Source organism: Lutra lutra, chromosome 2 (genome assembly GCF_902655055.1).
Source record: "Lutra lutra chromosome 2, mLutLut1.2, whole genome shotgun sequence".
Taxonomy (NCBI): Eukaryota; Metazoa; Chordata; class Mammalia; order Carnivora; family Mustelidae; genus Lutra; species Lutra lutra.
In genome coordinates, this window is record NC_062279.1 from 172,969,708 (window position 1) to 172,988,557 (window position 18,850).

Here is an 18,850-nt window from a genome sequence, read left to right on the forward strand (position 1 = left end):
ATTTTAAATATTTTTGAGTATTCTCTTGCCTGTTGTATTGCTATAAAAAAGTGCTCTGACCTGAATAAAATTAAAAAATAATTAAAGCTGAAAAATATCTTACATTTTTGTCCCTCACCATTCAAGGACATTATATTTTCAAGCCCAAAGTGATGCTTTTAAAAACAAAAAACTAAAACTATTGGTCTAGACAGCACGTATAGTATTTACACTAATACACATCCCCAAAATGCTTCTATTGCTCCTCTCTGGACTTCAGTAGAATTTCTCTCTATACCGTCCTCTGCGTGGATGTATGAACACACATACATACACACACACACACACACAGCTCTTATCACTTGTCAGAAAAACCTCACGTGAAACGGAACCTACCATCCATTTCAAAGGTTGGAAATTTGTAGTTTGATGCCAGAAACAGAATGGAATGAGTAAATTGACAGTAACTACTTGAAACGATATTTTTATGGAAATCCTCTTTGGCAGTGAAATGAGAAAGATGTTCTCTCCAAGATAACATTAGTGCCCCCAGGCACCACACCAACACTGACAGGATGGGGGGTATGCGGGGTAGGGGTGGGGTGGGAGGCAATTGGAGACCTTCCTATAACTGGACCCTCCCAGCCCCCTGGCCCACAACGGTCAGAGCTGCACCACTATCTCTGCCTCTGGTTCTTGCGGGGGGGGGGGGGGGGGGGGGTTCATACACAGCATAGCTAAACAAGTAAATACATAAAAGTGGGGTTTTCCAGGCTTCCAAGGGAAACACAAACCTCCAGGATTTTTTCAATAAGGAGCCTCGGTTACAAGACATGAAGTAGGAAGTGCCCTCGGAAAACAAAGCGGAGGAAGGTAGGGCCCATTTGACATTGGAAGTTGGGTGTGTTTGTTTTGTCAAAACAGGCATTTTGTTGTTTTATTTTGTTTTTAGTCACTTTAAACGACTGTCCCCCTTTATTCAATGGACTAAGTAAGAATCGCTTAGCGCAAGTTACAAAAAAAAATAAAATAAAATACTCTCAGTATCTTCTTGGTGACGGAAGAGTGGCACAGTGGCAGCGAGTTAATGTTGATGCCTTGGTCCAAGGCTTGAAAGTCTGGCATCTGGTTCCATCGGACCCCCTGACTTCTCGGGGGGCCAATTTCTCGGGGCTAAACCACACTCTCTGCAAGGACTTTTTACCACTGAAGTTTCATCTTTATCTTCTGTAACAGTTAAACTGCAAGAGAATCTCTTGCAACTAGTTGCATAATGAGACCTATGGGTTGGGAGAACAGAGGTGTCCGTGTGCGCGTGTACATACATGTGCACACACACTCACACACTAACACCCCCGAGCATCAGCTCGGATTGAACACCAAGAGTTCCCTGCGAAGAGTGATCACGCTGGAAAAATTACCAGTGGTGTCAAGGCCAGAGATGGGGGACTGGGAGGTCTGGTGTTTGGGAAAACTGAAAAATGGGCTCTTTTCTTCACTGGAAAGGTACTAAATTTTCCATCAGACTTTTTAACTCAAAACGTGTTTCCAAACAAACAGAATTCTGTACTGAGCATAGCGCAAATATTCCCTTTTAACTTTTACCCCCATGTCTGCAGACTCCGCAATAGAAACTGTATAAAAATTTTTAAAAATTCCGCAGGCAACTTCTTCTCTTGGAAGTCTCCGGCGTCTTAGAATTCTTCCAATAAAGTCACCCCTGCAAGAGAAAACACAAAGGTAAAGCTTTCCAGAAGGTAAGCATCATATCGCATATTAACCCGCAGGGATATTTAAAAACCCAGAGGAACTGTAATCCTTCCTCGCCCCATCTCACTGCACCCCGCTGTGTTCCTTCCCCACCACACATTTCTTCTAGAATTCAGTCTAAAGAAATGCAAGTACCACAATTTCAAAAGGACCTTATTACCAAGGCTTTATAAACCAAGAAAGAAGAGAATTTGAGAGCCACGGTGGACTAAGGGTATCAGTCCATTTCTGCAGGAGTTTTTAAAGGGACCAACTCCAATTCGTTGAGCCTGCTCCCATGAGTCACGTGTCTCTCTGTCCCGGGAACGTGTTCTTTAACTCCCCGGCCACCTTCTGCCAAGTAAGGAGCAGGAGGATGACTGTGCTCAGGCACAGTGAAAGTTCTGTGTGTCAGATAACGTGTCTTCCCCAAGCCACACAGGCCAGCTAACTCCGGGTCTCCGCGGCGTGCACGAGCTCGGCTGGGATCTCGGGGGCAATGAGGAGCACAGTGACGAGATGCCCGATCTCAGGTGTCTGCTGTAACTCAAGGACGGTGCCATGTGTTTCAGTTCTAACAGCCGGCCCCTGTCACCGTCTATATTCTCATTACAAATGAAGCCCCTGGTAAACTTGGAAAACAGATTTTTATTATCCAAAGCTATTTTTGATTGGTGGTGGTGGTGTTTTTTTGTTTGTTTTTGTTTTTTTTTAAACAAATGAGTCATCTATGGGACAGACCGCTGTGTACCCATTTACAGTCCCATTTGGAAGCCGGGGATCACTCAGGACAGGACTCACACCACGCAGGCCGCCCTGCACCAGGTTAAGGAAGCACCTTCCCATCTGCCAACAAATGCTCAACAAAACCGCTTGAAGGCACGTGCACCCGAATGTTTATAGCAGCAATGTCTACAATAGCCAAACTATGGAAAGAACCTAGATGTCCATCTACAGACGAATGGATAAAGAAGATGTGGTATATATACACAATGGAATACTATGCAGCCATCAAAAGAAATGAAATCTTGCCATTTGCGACGACGCGGATGGAACTAGAGGGTATCATGCTTAGCGAAATAAGTCAATCGGAGAAAGACAACTATCATATGATCTCCCTGATATGAGGGAGAGGAGATGCAACATGGGGGGTTAAGGGGGGAAGGAGAAGAATAAATGAAACAAGATGGGATTGGGAGGGAGATAAACCATAAGTGACTCTTAATCTCACAAAACAAACTGAGGGTTGCTGGGGGGAGGGGGGTTGGGAGAGGGGGTGGGGTTATGGACATTGGGTGGGTATGTGCTAAGGTGAGTGCTGTGAAGTGTGTAAACCTGGCGATTCACAGACCTGTACCCCTGGGGATAAAAATATATGTTTATAAAAAATTAAATTTAAAAAAAAAACAAAAAAAACACCGCTTGAAGCCAGTTTGCCGGAATAGGAAAAGCAACAAGTCAGCGAGATATCTTGATTGACGTATTACTTTGTAGTTATTTTACAGCTCCTTCTTCAAGATCTAGAGTGTAACAGTATCCGTACTATCCTTTTCTGTCATTCCATCGTTCAGCATGTTCAAGATAGGAGAGAGAGAGAGGAAGAGAAAGAAAAGGACAGAGAGAGAGAGAGAGAGATTACCCAAACTGAAAGGTTTGGGTAAAGGATCCTTATCCGCTTCGCTGAAAAGGGAGTAAAACACTGTTCCCTAAAATAGCAGGCGTGGAGTTTTTAATTATGAGTGGAGACAATGATTCTCCGCCCTGCCCTGCTACAGCCTAGCACGGCCGCAGCTCAGACTTGTACTGTAGCGCGGACCATGAGCAAGTCTCGGAACAGTTTCATTTGAGAGTGGATGAGTATGAAAGATGCCAGCGGGGGCAAAAGGGAGAAAAGCCAGAGGCGGAGAAACAGAAAAATGGTCCTGAAAGACAAAACAGGGAAAAGAAGAGGAGTGAATTTTCAAAGCCAAACTTCAAACTAGGCCATTATCTGCAAAATAGGTGTTCAACTATTTTTGTATCTCCTCCTTTTATCATCTGCTCCCTTAGACCTAGATTTTTTGGCATCAAGGAAAACAGGAAGGTCAAGGGCGAGGAATGTCAGGCCTAGAATGTCATGTTCCGTCCCAGTCGGAGTTTTTGATCCAACGGAGGAGACCTTCCCCTTTAGGGTTCTTTGCACAGATATAACCGACTTTAAAGAACAGGCAAGACAGAGGGCTGGGCTAAGGAAGGATCTGGAGCCAGAGGCCTGGATTCTAATGCAGACCCTGTGACTAGCTGTTGAACCCGGGAGCGCCCCAGAGCATTTCCTCAAAGGGGTGCTGGTTTTACAAAAGGGGATCTACAGACAGTGCCTGACATGGGGCCAGCAGTCAGGACACTCCCAAAGTCGTTACCATCATCCAACGGCCCTAAACCATCACGAAGGCTTCAGCAGCTGCCTCCTGCGGCTGATTTAAAACTGCGCTATGCACAGTGCGAGGAAGTGAAAAATACAAATACGGCCTCACGTCCTCACCCTTAACACCAAACACTAAACAGAAAACAGAAAGTTAACCTTTCTAAAAATCCTATTAAAGCCCCCCAGCACCGGGTGCGGTTCTGGGCTCTCCCTTTTCAAAAACACCTGCTTATCAGAAGTCAGCACTTTACCAGCAGAGCAGCTATCCATTTCCAGGTAAATACCTCTTTTATCAGGGGGCCCCTGGGTGGCTCAGTGGGTTAAGCCTCTGCCTTCGGCTCAGGTCATGATCTCAGGGTCCTGGGATCGAGCCCCACATCGGGCTCTCCACTCACGGGGAGCCTGCTTCCTCCTCTCTCTCTGCCTGCGTCTCTGACTACTTGTGATTTCTGTCTCTGTCAAGTAAATAAATAAAATCTTTAAAAAAAAAAACCTCTTTTATCAGAATGACAACCTAGGGGGAAGACACCACAGACTCCGCGGCTTGTGAATTTCCAGCCATGACCTTATGGCTGGGGCTGGGTTCACAGGTGGAATTCCATACTGTTCAGTTTCTCCTCGGTGCATCCAACAGCTGTGACTAGAGCCCTAATGATAAACATATACTTGTAAGTGCTGTTTCTTTAACCCACCACATTAATATTAAAAGGTGCCTTCTTTAAGGTCTTAGAGCAATCAGAAACCATGTGTGGGCTGGTATGAATGCCAGAGAGGGCCGGCAGGCGTGGGCGGACGGGGAGAACACCCTCCACCCACCCCTCATTCTCAGTTCCCCTCACCACGGATCCACCGTATTGAACAAGTCGGACCCCCTCCCCGGAATACTCCCACCCCCCCTGGCGGGAGGGAAATTTGGTGACTACGGTCTTACACGTAAAACAAGACTGAGGGAGAGCGATTAAGAACCTGAGAAAAGGTTTATCTGGAAAGAAGGAAGAGGTCACTATAATTAGAAAGATAAAGCCGTGGGGCGCCTGGGTGGCTCAGTGGGTTAAGCCGCTGCCTTCGGCTCGGGTCATGATCCCAGGTCCTGGGTTCAAGCCCCACATCGGGCTTTCTGCTCAGCAGGGAGCCTGCTTCCTCCTCTCTCTCTGCTTGCCTCTCTGCTTACTTGTGATTTCTCTCTGTCAAATAAATAAATAAAAAATCTTTAAAAAAAAAAAAAAGAAAGATAAAGCCGTAATGCCATGATTAAATTAGGGTTCCATCAATCAGAGAAAGACAACTATCATATGACCTCCCTAATATGGGGACGTGGAGATGCAACGTGGGGGGTAGGAAAAGAATAAATGAAACAAGATGGGATCGGGAGGGAGACAAACCATAAGAAACTCTTAATCTCACAAAACAAACTGAGGGTTGGCGGGGGAGGGAAGTGGGAAGAGGGTGGTGGGGTTATGGACATTGGGGAGGGTATGTGCTATGATGAGTGCTGTGAAGTGTGTAAACGTGGCGATTCACAGACCTGCACCCCTGGGGCTACTAATACATTATATGTTAATAAAAATTTTTAAAAATAAATAAATAGGGACGCCTGGGTGGCTCAGTGGGTTAAGCCTCTGCCTTTGGCTCAGGTCATGATTCCAAGGTCCTGGGATGGAGCCCCACATCGGGCTCTCTGCTCAGCAGGGAGCCTCCTTCCTCCTCTCTCTGCCTGCCTCTCTGCCTACTTGTGATCTCTCTCTCTGTTAAATAAAGAAATAAAAAAATCTTTTAAAATAAATAAATAAATTAGGCTTCCACAGAAGCCACAATAGTGTATATCGGTGATGAGGACATGTACGTTACTTGTTAAAAAGGATTCTCTAGAAAAAAACTCCCTGGTCCCTTTAAAAAGTAGAAACATGTTTTTAAAAAAAAAAAAAACGAGAAGCCTTAGCAGATTAGCAGACACTGAACACTAAGACCTCCAAGGACAGGGTGTCAAGGAAGGCAAACACTCTCTGATTAACAACAACAGTAGCTGACATTTACAGAGTGTTCCCACATGCCAGGCACCGCCACGCTTCGCACTCCAGACTCGGGAACGCAATCTTTCCAATGACTCCGGGAGTCAAGGACGAGTCTGATTTTCGTAGGAGGAAACTGAGGCTTCCAGGTTCAGTCACTTGCCCGAGGCCATACACTTAGTCACCACGAAGCAGCAAGTCCACAGCCCGCAGTCCAACCTACTCATCCCCAAAGTGCACCAGCGCACCCGTCACCACGGAGACGTCCCCAGCATCACCGAGAGTCCTCCACCTGTGTGGTGGCCAATAGCAGAAGAGAAATGCAGAAATAGAAACCCTGGCAAGGCCAATCCCTAGGGAAGTGGTCCTTGTGGCTACACAGGAGTAGAGAAATGATGCTGAAAACCCATCTCCTCAAAGGGGCTCGGGTCCTAAGATGCAAAGTGCACCTAGAATGACATGGTACAACACGGAATAGATCCAAGGCTACAGAGTCACACAGCTAGAGTAAGAATGTTCTAGAACACATTTAAAGGAACTAGAGTGGGAAAGTTGTTCATAGGAACAAGAGTTAAGATCAGGACAGTAATAGTACTATTCAAAGGCCTAGGCAACAAGTATGTGATCTTTCACGAGTAATCTGTGATCCTTTGAGACTCGAACTTCTTAATTAGAGGGTTATCTTCTACCAGGCTCTAACTAAATGCTCTGTGGTCACGTGCACACAGGTTCTAGCTGCTGAAAACGTTGGTGGCATCTTTGCAGACACGGATTAATGGAAAGATACCAGAAGGTAGTTGGTGTTCACAGTCCTTCAAATCTTGCACTAGTATAAAATGAGTGTTATAAATTTTATAAATTGATATTAATGTCTTCCTATTTCAATAAAGACTCCATGTTTATTAAAAAGCTAATCTAGGCTAATGAATAGACTCATGCTAATCTAGCTAGTCAGTGAAGTCTCTTTAATTCAGTGTTTCTCAGGATGATGGGTAGTGCCTTCTTTAGAAGCAACTCAAATGTTATTAAAAATTCCCAATTCTCTGGACTGCACCATGACCTACTAAATCTGAACTGATAGGACTGGAGCCTAGGACGCTACTTTCTTACAAGATGCCTTTATGCATCTATAAGGGTTTAAGCCATGAGATAAAACTCAGTACTGTTTGTCAACTGATAACAACTGCAAGAATTAAATTCACCTTCAAAGAGCAAAACGAAACACCATGAAGTCGGCAGAGGTCAAAAACTACACAAAAGAAATGGAAGAGGAAACAGACATGACAGAAACATTGAAAGACTCAAATATTAATAAAAACCTCGGCAACTCCATTGGAACAGCAAAATTTTGTAGTTCAGCAATATGAGACTGAAATATTAATTTAAAAAATCTTAACGTAACCTGAACTACAAAATCTCGAATTACAGAACTCTTTCCTACCTTCCTTCGTAACAGTTTGAAACTAGAGTTCACATCCTCTGCAGGGGTTTATTTTAAAGCCCAGAGGAGTGAGCTACCATCGCACCTGTTAAGGACTCTCTGAAGGCCAGCAATGCACAAACGGTCACCAGAAAGCTTGACGGAAGGTGAGAAGACATAGCCTACAATCTCAAAGAGCTTGGAGCTTACAGAGGAAAGTTTTAGCGATCAACTTCAATCCAGAAGGAAATGAGATGTGTCGCGTATCCTTTCTTCAGCAAAACGGGAATACGTTACAACTTGCTTTCTCATGTAACGATACAGAGTAGATACTCTGCATCTGTGTACCAAAGTAGCATCCCTCCTCGGGTGTGTGACAGCGCCCATCTCCCTCCACCCTCTTCGACACTGAGCACTAACCAGGGAGACCATGTGGACCAGCTGGCCTGGGAGGTCTCGGCTTACAGAGTTTACTGAATGAATAAATATGAATAACTATTTACAGTGTCCCTTTTACTCTTAGGAGAGCCTCATTTTGAACAGAAGTTACATCATCATGCTAGCATTAACATTCATCTTTGCCAACAGAAAAGCAAGAAGTGATCTCTTTATTTTAGTTTCTATTTATGTGATTATTAGTAAGTTTGGGCATTTTCCATGTTTCTGGACCACTGCTCCTTTCATGCATTAAGGGTTCTGCACTAGATTCCAGTGGGGGGGGCACGGTTTCTCCTACACCACCAAGTAATGCTCGGACAACCCATCGGTGTCCTACAATTCAACTCAACTCTAATTGTATCCACCTAACGACATCAGATCCCACAAGCAGACTGCCCTCTACTTCAGAGGCTAATCACAAGCCCAGATTGCTACCTGTATTTCTGACCAACTGGCTGTAAGCCAGAGGATCCCCCACCCCACTCTGTGGCTTCCAGAACAGGGTTCAGAAAGCCAACAGGGTTCAGAAAGCCAACAGATTGCCAGTTTATTGTGAAGGATATTAAAGGATATAAATCAACAGCCAGATGAAGAGATATACAGGGCAAGGTCCGGGACAAAAGAGCTTCTGTAGAGTTTGGGTCCTGGACACGCACGGGGTCCAGCGGGATGGCATGGGGGAAGTGTTCTGGTTCACAAACCTGGAAGTCCTCTCCTTCTGAGCTTTTATGGAAATTTCATTACACAAGCACCGTGCATTAAATCACTGGCCAGTCACTGATGGTTGAACTCAATCTCCAACCCTTCTCCCCTCTCGGGAGGTGGGGGAAGAGTTCCAACCCTCTAAACCCATGGCTGGCTCCCTGGCAAACCACCCCATCTTTGAATTATCTAGGGGCTTTCCAAAGGTCACTTCATTAACATAAAACAAAAGACCTTTATGGTTCTCATCCCTTAAGAAATTCCAGTAGTTGTATTAGCCCTGTACAAGACATGGGGACAGGGGCACCTGGGTGGCTCAGTGGGTTAAAGCCTCTGCCTTCGGCTCAGCTCATGATCTCAGGGTCCTGGGATCTAGCCCCACATTGGGCTCTCTGCTCAGCGGGGAGCCTGCTTCCTCCTCTCTCTCTCTCTGCCTGCCTCTCTGCCTGCTTGTGATTTCTGTCTGTCAAATAAATAAAATCTTTTTAAAAAAAGAAAGAAAGAAATGGGGACAAACTACATATTTCTTATTATAAATCATAGTATCACACATTACCATATTATAATCCCTAGTTTGGGAGAGAGTTTAATAATCAAAATTTTAGCTTTTTGTTATTGATAGTGAGCAACTTTTTCATGTCTGTAGGTCAATCAATACAGGAAAAATAAAAATGTTTGTAGATATTTTCCATTCAAAATGGAAATAGCTTTTTTAAGTAATACAGAAAAAAAAATATTCCTACAAATTATATTTTCTTTATTGAATAAAGCCAGTAAGAAATTATGCACTCCTGGGGCACCTGGGCGGCTCAGTCATTAAGTGTCTGCTTTCAGCTCAGGTCATGGTCCCAGGGTCCTGGAATTGAGCCCCGCACCAGGCTCCCTGCTTAGCAGGAAGTCTGCTTCTCCCTCTCCCACTCCCCCGCTTGTGTCTATCAAATAAATGAATAAAATCTCTAAAAAAAATTAAAAAAATAAATTTTGCACTCCTTTTAGCTTTGAAGGCTCTGACATGAGATCTGAATCCTACTGGAAAGTTTGGAGGTTGCTGTTTCCTAAGTTATTATACCCACAGTAATTTAAATGTGTTTGTATCTTTAGCCAGCCCTGGGGATAGTGAGATTCAGAGCACTTTACTCCAGTAAAATGCACCTGACATTAAAAGTTACTCTGGAAAAAGTATCAAAAGTATCTGGAAAAACCACGGTACTCCTGGGAATTATTTAAATGCAATTCAGTGGTTTCCTGTTAGTCTCAGTACATCTATGATTCCACGTCTACACTACGCTACAGAAGGAAGACCTTAGGACTTTGAATAGAACCACCTCTTTCTAATATGGAAAGCCAACCGAATTAGACACTGGCTTATGAGCTAGAGGTTCAGCTGACCAGCTGTCAGTGAGCCTATACCTGAGCATCAAAATCAAACGAATAATTCCACAACACCTAGGTCTAATCTGGCCTCTCTGCACTGCAGGAAAATTATGAAATCTCAAAGACATTACCTCCTCACACTTTTATTTGCTAAATAGGGCTCGCCTGATATACTGCTCATATCCAGCATTTGCCTACTTAGCGTTTCCTAAATGCCAAGGAACAGCATCCCTGTGAGGTGGGTGAGATTATTACCATTATCCCCACTTTACAGATGGAGAAGCTGAGGCATCAGAGGCTATGACGTCCAAGGTGACACAGCCAATAGGTGACAGACTGGGACTTGCGCACAAGGAGCCTGATTCCAGAACCTACCCTGTGGAGTTACTTCCGCATCCTGGGTCCTGTTCTTCTAGAAAACAGGCCCTGTGACTTACTGAAGTGTTTAACATTAGTAGATTCCAAGCCTCGAGTTACAAATTAAGAATAAAAATCTTGGTTAGAGCTATTGATTCCCTTTCCTTTCCAGTTCCAGGCAAACACGCCTTTCATTTTCGGCTTCTGCCACAGTCCCCCAGGGTCTCCAGGAGGCTCCCTTGTTGCAGTTTCTCTGGTAAAAAGGACAGAGGTCCCAGCACCTGTTTCTTAAGTCCTGTCAAAGGGCTGACAGGCTCCCGAGGAAGAGCTGAGTTAACGGAGGGGTCAGTGGGTCAACTTCCGGTCCAAAACAGGAGCAGCCTCAGAACAGGTGCAGCCCAGGGAGAGGCGTGTGGGGGAAATGGTTCGCTCTGGGGACAAGTGACACCAAACCAATGCAAAACCCTCCGCGGCCCCACACTGAGTCCTGAGAAGGCTGACAAACATGTGTCTTGTCTGTACCCATGGCAGGGCCACGGACAAAAACTTTGAAAGAATATCACAGCAGATGACAGCGAAGTAGGTTTTTAGGCCCCAAACCTCTCAGATGACCTCCATCCGTGTTTTGGAGCTACTCCCCATGAGAAACAGGGCACATAACTTTTTAAAAACGTGTCCAGCATTTTCACTCCTTGTGGCTCAACCAGCGGGGATACTCCACACTCAGGAGTCCACAGAAGCTATCAGTCATTAACGTCGACTGAAGTTAACTTCGAAAAAGCAAGGTGTGGACAAGCATCTCTGCCCTCGTTGGAGGACGGGCAAACGAGGCAGTGGTACATACATACGGGTGTTGCATAAGCACATATACGCATATAATAATCTGGAAAGGATACAGAGGACACCAGTAGCCACTGCTCCCTCCTGAAAAGGAGTTTCGAGATTGCAGTGAGGGAGACGGGCTAGAGAGAGGGGTGGACACTTTGCTTTTTTAAAGGCTTATTCTTGGGGCGCCTGGATGGCTCAGTGGGTTAAAGCCTCTGCCTTTGGCTCAGGTCATGATCCCAGGGTCCTAGGATTGAGCCCCACATCAGGCTCTCCGCTCAGCAGGGAGCCTGCTTCCCCCCCCCCCTGCCTGCCTCTCTGCCTGTTTGTCATCTCTGTCAAATAAATATATAAAATCTTTAAAAAATAAATAAATAAAGGCTTATTCTTCATCCTGGAGACGTTCATGCTGCTCGAGTATTTTATTGTGTGCCTGTCTTATTTTTCAAATCTTAAAAAAGAACAACAACAATAGTAATTCAAGTTCAAACACTTGTAATAACCAATTCACCAGTGACAGTGAGGGGAATGAACCATCAGGAAGTCCAAGCTCTGGAACCCACCAGCAGCATGACCTTGAACAACATACATAACCTCCGAGGGCCTCCATACGGGGCAAGGAGGCATGGGGAGCAAGGTCTACGTAAGAACTAGAACCCCAGCTCTGAGAAAGCACAGCCCTTGGACGTCCATCTTCCATCCGTGTCCCTCAGGCCCTGCACCACACCTCGCCCATCGTAGGGCCTCCATAAAGACTTTTAGAAGATGTACCTGAATGAGCAATCACAGCTCCTTGGAGAGCTCCCAGTTATGATCGTAATCTGCCTGTAAGAACACAGAGCCGCTCACAGAACTGAACGGAGGCAGGCACAGCTCTGACAGCCCAGGGGCATCCGCGGGTCCCTGCAGGACACCACAGGAGGCCACGCTTGGTGAAGGCTGATCACGCTGTCACGATAGCCACTTTGAGTCCCAAGGCTGAGATCGAATGAGGACTTTTTTTACTCGGAGAAAGTGAAGCTCCCTCAAAACTCCAAAGCCACTGGGCACGTTAGCTCCCAATGGGGATTTCTGCCCATCCAAGCCCGATCAACTGCCTGGCCCTCAGAGCTGGGAAAAAGTCGTCCCTCTGGGCCTCGACACTGACATGTCGGCCCCTCACTCAGCTTTTCTCCTCATCTGGTCAGGTCCTGGGCAGGTGTTGGCTCCCCTCCGCTTCCACGCTGGAGGTGGGCTCAGCGGGAGCGACCTTCCACGTGAGAACATGGGCGCCAACCCAAGCAGCGCTCTTCCTCTACAGGAAATCAAGGCAGGTGTCCTGCCTCTACCTATTCAAAGCACAGTTTCTTCTGATCGGTTTCTCTGCCATTGCTCTATAAGAAGAGTGCAGCAGATACTGGGGTTTCCATCAACCCGAGATAACCTGCTTTCTAAAAAATGTGTATTTTGCCCTGAAAAAGAAAAAAAAATACAAGCCATGGAGAAAAATATTAGCCACCGGGCAGTGCCGTAAGTTCCTCACCAACCTCTCCTTCCCTGGAGAGTTAACAAAAGACCCACAATGCAAAGCCATGCGAATGATGCAGCCCAACTGCAGGGGAGCCCCCCTCCCCGGGAACCTCCACTACCCCTGATCATGGAGGTCAAAACGGAGGAGGAGGAAAGGAAGGCGCCAAAGGTCAGGGAAGCTGACCTTGTGACTGGTCATGACACTCAGGAGCAGGGAGCATGACCCACGAAAGAGTCTTGGCAGAAAGAGGACTTTGATCCCAGGACGGAGCGCCAGCAGAGCAATTTATTGCAGAAAACCCAGTCCACAGTCCTTAACTTCACCGGCCCTCTGATCTGTGCAGCACAAAGAACACAAGCCGGCAAACCTTCCAGCGGACTTGTCACTCTTCCACCTCCAGTAGGAGGCGATATAGGTATGTATGGATGGGGAAGTCCTCTTAGCACAGGCCAGAGAATGGCCCGAATCGCTAAGGGACCCACCAGATATGGATTGTTAACATGTCGAGAGAATCCAAAGCTCTAATATTCTTAAGAAATGAAAAGGGACTCACAGAACCTCAAGCTGATGTTTGAAGAATGGGCTAATATGTGACTAGGATCACGGAGAATGGGATGAAAATTCTTGGTAATAGTGCATAGTTAGTAAATACTAAGTCTGTACCAAGGACAGATTTAAGAACGACGTATCTGTGTTACCTCTCTGAAGTCCAACGACAGCCCCATTGTAAAGATGAAGGCTCTCGGATATGGAGGGGTGGGGTGATTTGCCTCAAACCACTGGTCGTGAGTGACACAGTTACAAGGAAACCTAAACAGTTTAAAACTCAGTTTTAATCACTATAATAAATTACTAAAATAAGAATTAACAGATTCAGGACGCCTGGGTGGCTCAGTTGGTTAAGCATCTGCCTTCGGCTCAGGTCATGATCCCAGGCTCCCAGGATCGAGTCCTGCATCAGGCTCCTTGCTCGCAGGGAGCCTGTTTCTCCCTCAGCCCGCTGCTCCCCCTGCTTGCGTTCTCTCTCTCTCTCTATCTGACAACTAAGTAAATAAAATCTTTAAGAAAAAAAAGAAAAGAATTAACAGAATCACTTCAGGAATAAAACAAAAAGCCATGTCTAATATTATTAATTTTTGTTTTGATGTAAATAATACTGTTATGTACACTTCCCAAATCAATGTTTCAATGAGATCCTACCAGAAGATGCAAAAAAGAGCACATACTTCAGAAATGTGTGATATCAAATGCTTACCACAGCTTCATTTTGAAAAAGTGAAAGACCAATGATCATGAAGACAAGGCAGTGGCATTTGGAGGCTGAAAGCAATTTGATTTATTTAACTTCAAAGAACAAAAGCTTATTCTTCTAAGAAATCAAAACACATTTTCTGTGGAAAAAAAAAAAAAGAGAGAGAGAGACCATTTTAACTGCACTGCCAAAATAAATCAGGCAGGAAGCAAGTCAGATCTAACTACAAAAAAGAAGACAGGCCAATGAAACAGGGGGAAAAGAATAAGGGGAAGAAGAAATGCCAAACAAAAGATTTTCTTTTTTAAAAAGAGAAGGAAAGAGAGAGAAAGAGAAATCCTAAGACTAGTTTCCAGTATCAATCTCTAATTTGAAAAAAAAAAAAAGAAAGAAAGAAGCCAAACCAATGAGTAGATATGATTTTGCATGTCACTATTTAGATCAATTCTACACTAAAAATCCAAACATAAAAGCATTTTTCGGGAAAAATACATAACTCTAAGAACTATCTTAGACTACATGAAAGATACATAACACTGTTGTCTTACTTTATTCTCTATAGTCTAGGGCACATCTTCCAATTCAGTCCAGAACCAGAGACATGGGGCCCAGAGGGAAGAATGTCGGGATTTCTCCAGTTGGAAAATCAAGTCCTGTTAAACCCCCCAAACACACTCTTTGGTGGGGGCGCGGGGAGAAATGTTGAGATGTCTAACAGGAAAAATTTTGATGAATAAGTTTTCTAAACACCCATGAATATTTCTTTCCCTTCTTTTTCAGAGTCTGTGCTCTGTTGGGGTCATCAGACAGGGCCACTCCGCAGGTCTCAATCCCAGCAGGCTCTGACCATGGGATCTTCTTTCCCCAGACCCAGGTGAGCGGTCAAGTCTGTGACTCCAGAAGCCAGGCTGTCTGGGATGGGCTCCGAATTCTCCCCTTCCTCTTGCCTCTTGTCACTCTGAACACCCACATTGCTTAAACTCCCTGTGCTTACCACCTCCATTTGCAAAATGGGGTACGAACTAGTCCCTACCCACTGCTGTTAAATCAATACGTGGAATGCGACTTTCAAAGCATGCCAAGTATATAGTAAACCCTCAAGACACAGCAAGCATTATAATTCAATTAATCTATGACCCAGGAGCATTCACAATAGCATTCTCTCCACTTCTGAGTTTGTTTGAAAATTTCCATTAAAAAACGTTCATTTTTAATTTCAAAATTAATTACCATCGGGGCGCCTGGGTGGCTCAGTGGGTTAAGCCGCTGCCTTCGGCTCGGGTCATGATCTCAGGGTCCTGGGATCAAGCCCCGCATCGGGCTCTCTGCTCAGCAGGGAGCCTGCTTCCTCCTCTCTCTCTACCTGCCTCTCTGCCTGCTTATGATCTCTCTCTGTCAAATAAATAAATAAAATCTTTAAAAAAAAAAACAAAATTAATTACCATCGAAGGCTCAGAAAACACATCCCCTTCTAAGATCATTCACGAGCTCGCTGTGGATTTTGGAGGGCACGGTACAATGCGGTTACCCTCTACTGAGAGCCAACTACATGCCACACATGCTGTTGGCACTTGCCTTCCAACAGTGAGCTTAATATCTTTATGTCATATTCAAGGACACCGGGTGGAAGTGGGCTTAACCGGATAAAGGGCAATTTCGAAGTGGTGAAGCTAGCATGTGAGACCACGTCTTCTAGTCAAAGGCAACGTTCTTACAAAATCCTAGTGGATGACTGTGTGCTTTGTGGAGAATATCAAATTGTAAATCCGACGTAGTCAGGATTTCAGATGATTGAATCCAGTTCTTAGAGTCAGATACAGAAGAATTTGGACCAAGAAACCCAGCTGAACAATCCTACTTCTTTTAACCTTCTCAAATCTCAAATGCTTCTCCCTCTGTGCAGTAGAGGCCCAAACCTGAGGGCCGAGCCTGACAGAGGATAGCCCTGCACGTCCTGCCTGAGGGACAGCACTGTCTTCCTACATGTGGTCTGCTCCAACGTCCAACACAAGGCTGGGCTGCTGACTTGGAGGCAGACTGTCATCGCAGCCCATAGCTTTCCCTGCCGCTGAGCAGGCTGGGCCTTCTTTGCCGTACACCTGGGAAGCCAGGTGCTTCTCTTCTCAGGATCAAGGGCCTCATGACTTTAACCAGACTGCTCCTCTTACTTACCAAAGTCACTTCAGATTCTAATCCGGAATCCCTAACGTAGCATCTACTATGTTCCATAAAACCTTCTGCAATGATGGAAATGTCGTGGATCTGCGCTGTCCAATATGGCGGGCCCTAGCCAACTCTGGCTACGGAACATGTGAAAAGGGCCTAGAACACTTGCAGAACTAAATTTTTAATGTTAATTAACTTAGACTTAAGGAGCCGTGGGTGACTAGTGGCTACCATATTAGACTACAAGCTTCTGGATCCCTGGTGGAAATGCCCTCCACTCATGGGTCTAGGGCTGCCTTACCGTGAGCCTCCTCAGACGGAAGAAGAGTACAGCTGGTCTGTAGTCAGAGACCTGGGCTCAAATCAGCTCCTCTTTCCAGCTAAGGGACTTTAACATGTAACTTACCCTTTCCCTTCATTTGTGCTCTCATCTGTAGAACTGGGATAACAGTGTCCATCCCATTGAGAGATGCTGATAAAGGCAACATGCGAGATTTGTACAGTACAACGCCCAGAAGACTAGAACACTGAGGTGACATCAGTTGCTTTTATTATTACCTTCATCCTCCTCTTCCTTTGCCTAAATCTCTCTCGGTTCCCTTCCCAGGGCACCAGTAACTGGGTAAGAAATCAAAGATAGACTTTTCTGCTCTGTTTCTCTTCTTTAAAGAAAGCCCCTAGTTGGCTCCTCGATGCAGGGGAAGGAGCCCGATCTTCCCAGATGCAAGACTATGAGAACTAACACTGGAAGCTATCAGAACCCCTTGTCTTGCAGAATTCAGGAGCACAAGTCTTCCAGAACATCCTCAACCCCTCTGAGCCTGGGCGGATCATCAGAGACGCTTCCTTGAAAGCCATTCCTCTCGGACTCTGCCGCCCCAGACACCCCTCGCTTGACTCCCGGCTCAGCTTCAACCTTGCCTCTTTTGGGTACCTTCGACACTCAGCCGGTGCCACCTCCCCACACCCCATCCTTCCCCCCTTTTGCAACTGTGACCTCTTCTGCCTTCCTGTTCAGGCTCTGACTGTGCCCCTGGAGCTTTCAGAGCCTAATCCCTCCCAAGGCCTCACCCTCACCCTCTTACACATAATAAGAAACATGAAAGGGGTGAACGTTCCTCAAGCCAGAACAGAAAGGAAAGAGCAAGATGAAAGCTAAGCCAATATCAAATTATCACAAGACTTATTTCTTTTGCAAGCACTCTCTTCCAAAATGAAAACTGCACCACCAAGAAGCATTCACTTTTGCTTCTTAAATCACTTCAAAGTATTTGGCTGGAAGAGTAACAGTCCTAGGAGAGCGATTTTAGAACTGTGACACATCAAAAAAAACTGGTTTCCAACTCAATTAAACGAAAAAGCCTTGGTTTACATGCTCCAGCCTTTTTCAAATCACAGGTTTCCCAGAAATGACAAGATTATATTTCACTCGGCCTGCATGGTTTTGTAAAGCGTGTTTCTGAAGCTGCCAACATTTAAAAACCTATGGTGATTCCACATTTCCGAAGTCTGGATATCCACCTTATTTTGCATAAGATCTACCAATGCTTAAGAGCCTTCTGCCTTGTGGTAACGCTAGCCCGATGGGCAGGCTGGGGTTTCTAGTTTGCCACAATCCCCACCATGCCACCTTGTGTCTTAAGCAAGCCTCTTTCCTCATCACCATGCCGGCCAGGCCCCTGGAGGTACCCAAGTTTGTGAACTCTTTACCAGAAGCCCTGGACAGACAAGCCTTCAATCCCCCACACCCTCACCAGCTCTCACTTCCCTGCCCAGTCATTCCCACACACCCACCCACCAAGGAGGCTCTCAGCACTTTCTCCCCACCATGCCCGCCCCAACCCCCGTGTCACCCAAACTGCGACTCACCTGCTACTCCGTGTCACTTTGGTCTCTCTTCACAGGGGTCACAGGCACCTCCCCATTGACACTGTCGGTCCCACTAACGGACATCAAGCTTCTCCGCTCCTTCTGATTTGACTTGTGTTCCACTTTCGTCACTCTAAACCTGAGGGGGTGAAGAGCAGGTGTGGTGGGTTTTGCTTTCCCAGGAAAGAGACTCAAGAGTGAATCAGAAGTCTAGAGGGTCCCAAACAAATTCAGCCAAAATGTGGGACATCAATGAAAAACACCCCATTCAATAAGGGGGAGGGGGGCATTCCTACCCACAAATGCCCCTGTCCCCTGCCAAACCTTCCAGGTGACTTACCCTCAACACATCACACACTCTGCTGGATACTTTCTAGAGCATGAAAAATGCATTAGAAACCACGAGGACTCAAATTTTAAATAGCCTCGGGGTTGTGGTTCCCAACTAGGACATGGGTTGACCATCAGTTGTTTTAACCACAGAGGGCGGGCTAAAGGCACAACTAGCTTGTAGTTAGACTGATGCTACCAGAAGGTTCACTTGAGAGCTGCCTTATTCAAGTGCACCCCTCAGAAAGTCTTATCTCTGCAGACACACGGCTAGAGGGGCAACTGTGTCCTTTATCAGCATTGGTTGGTGGTAGGGTTTCTCTGTGTGTTCGGCTTTCGACTATTTTTTTAAGAAAATGTGGGCTAATTTTCATGAAGGATTTAGGAAAAAGTTCAGGAAGTTAAGGAAGGGATTTTCATGAAGAATTCAAAGAGAAATTAAGGAAATTGACTCAGTTTGACTGAA

At 45.6% G+C, this 18,850-nt stretch overlaps 1 protein-coding gene across 1 annotated transcript in view; it reads right to left on the bottom strand.

The window, feature by feature from the left end:
* Positions 1-914: 914 nt before the first annotated feature.
* The window catches only part of RELL1 (RELT like 1), a 63,383-nt gene continuing 45,447 nt past the window's right edge, over positions 915-18,850 (bottom strand). The window contains 2 exon segments of the mRNA XM_047719856.1: positions 915-1,699; positions 18,055-18,193. Coding sequence (XP_047575812.1) covers positions 18,058-18,193 — 136 coding nt within the window. The 3' untranslated portion in view covers positions 915-1,699; positions 18,055-18,057.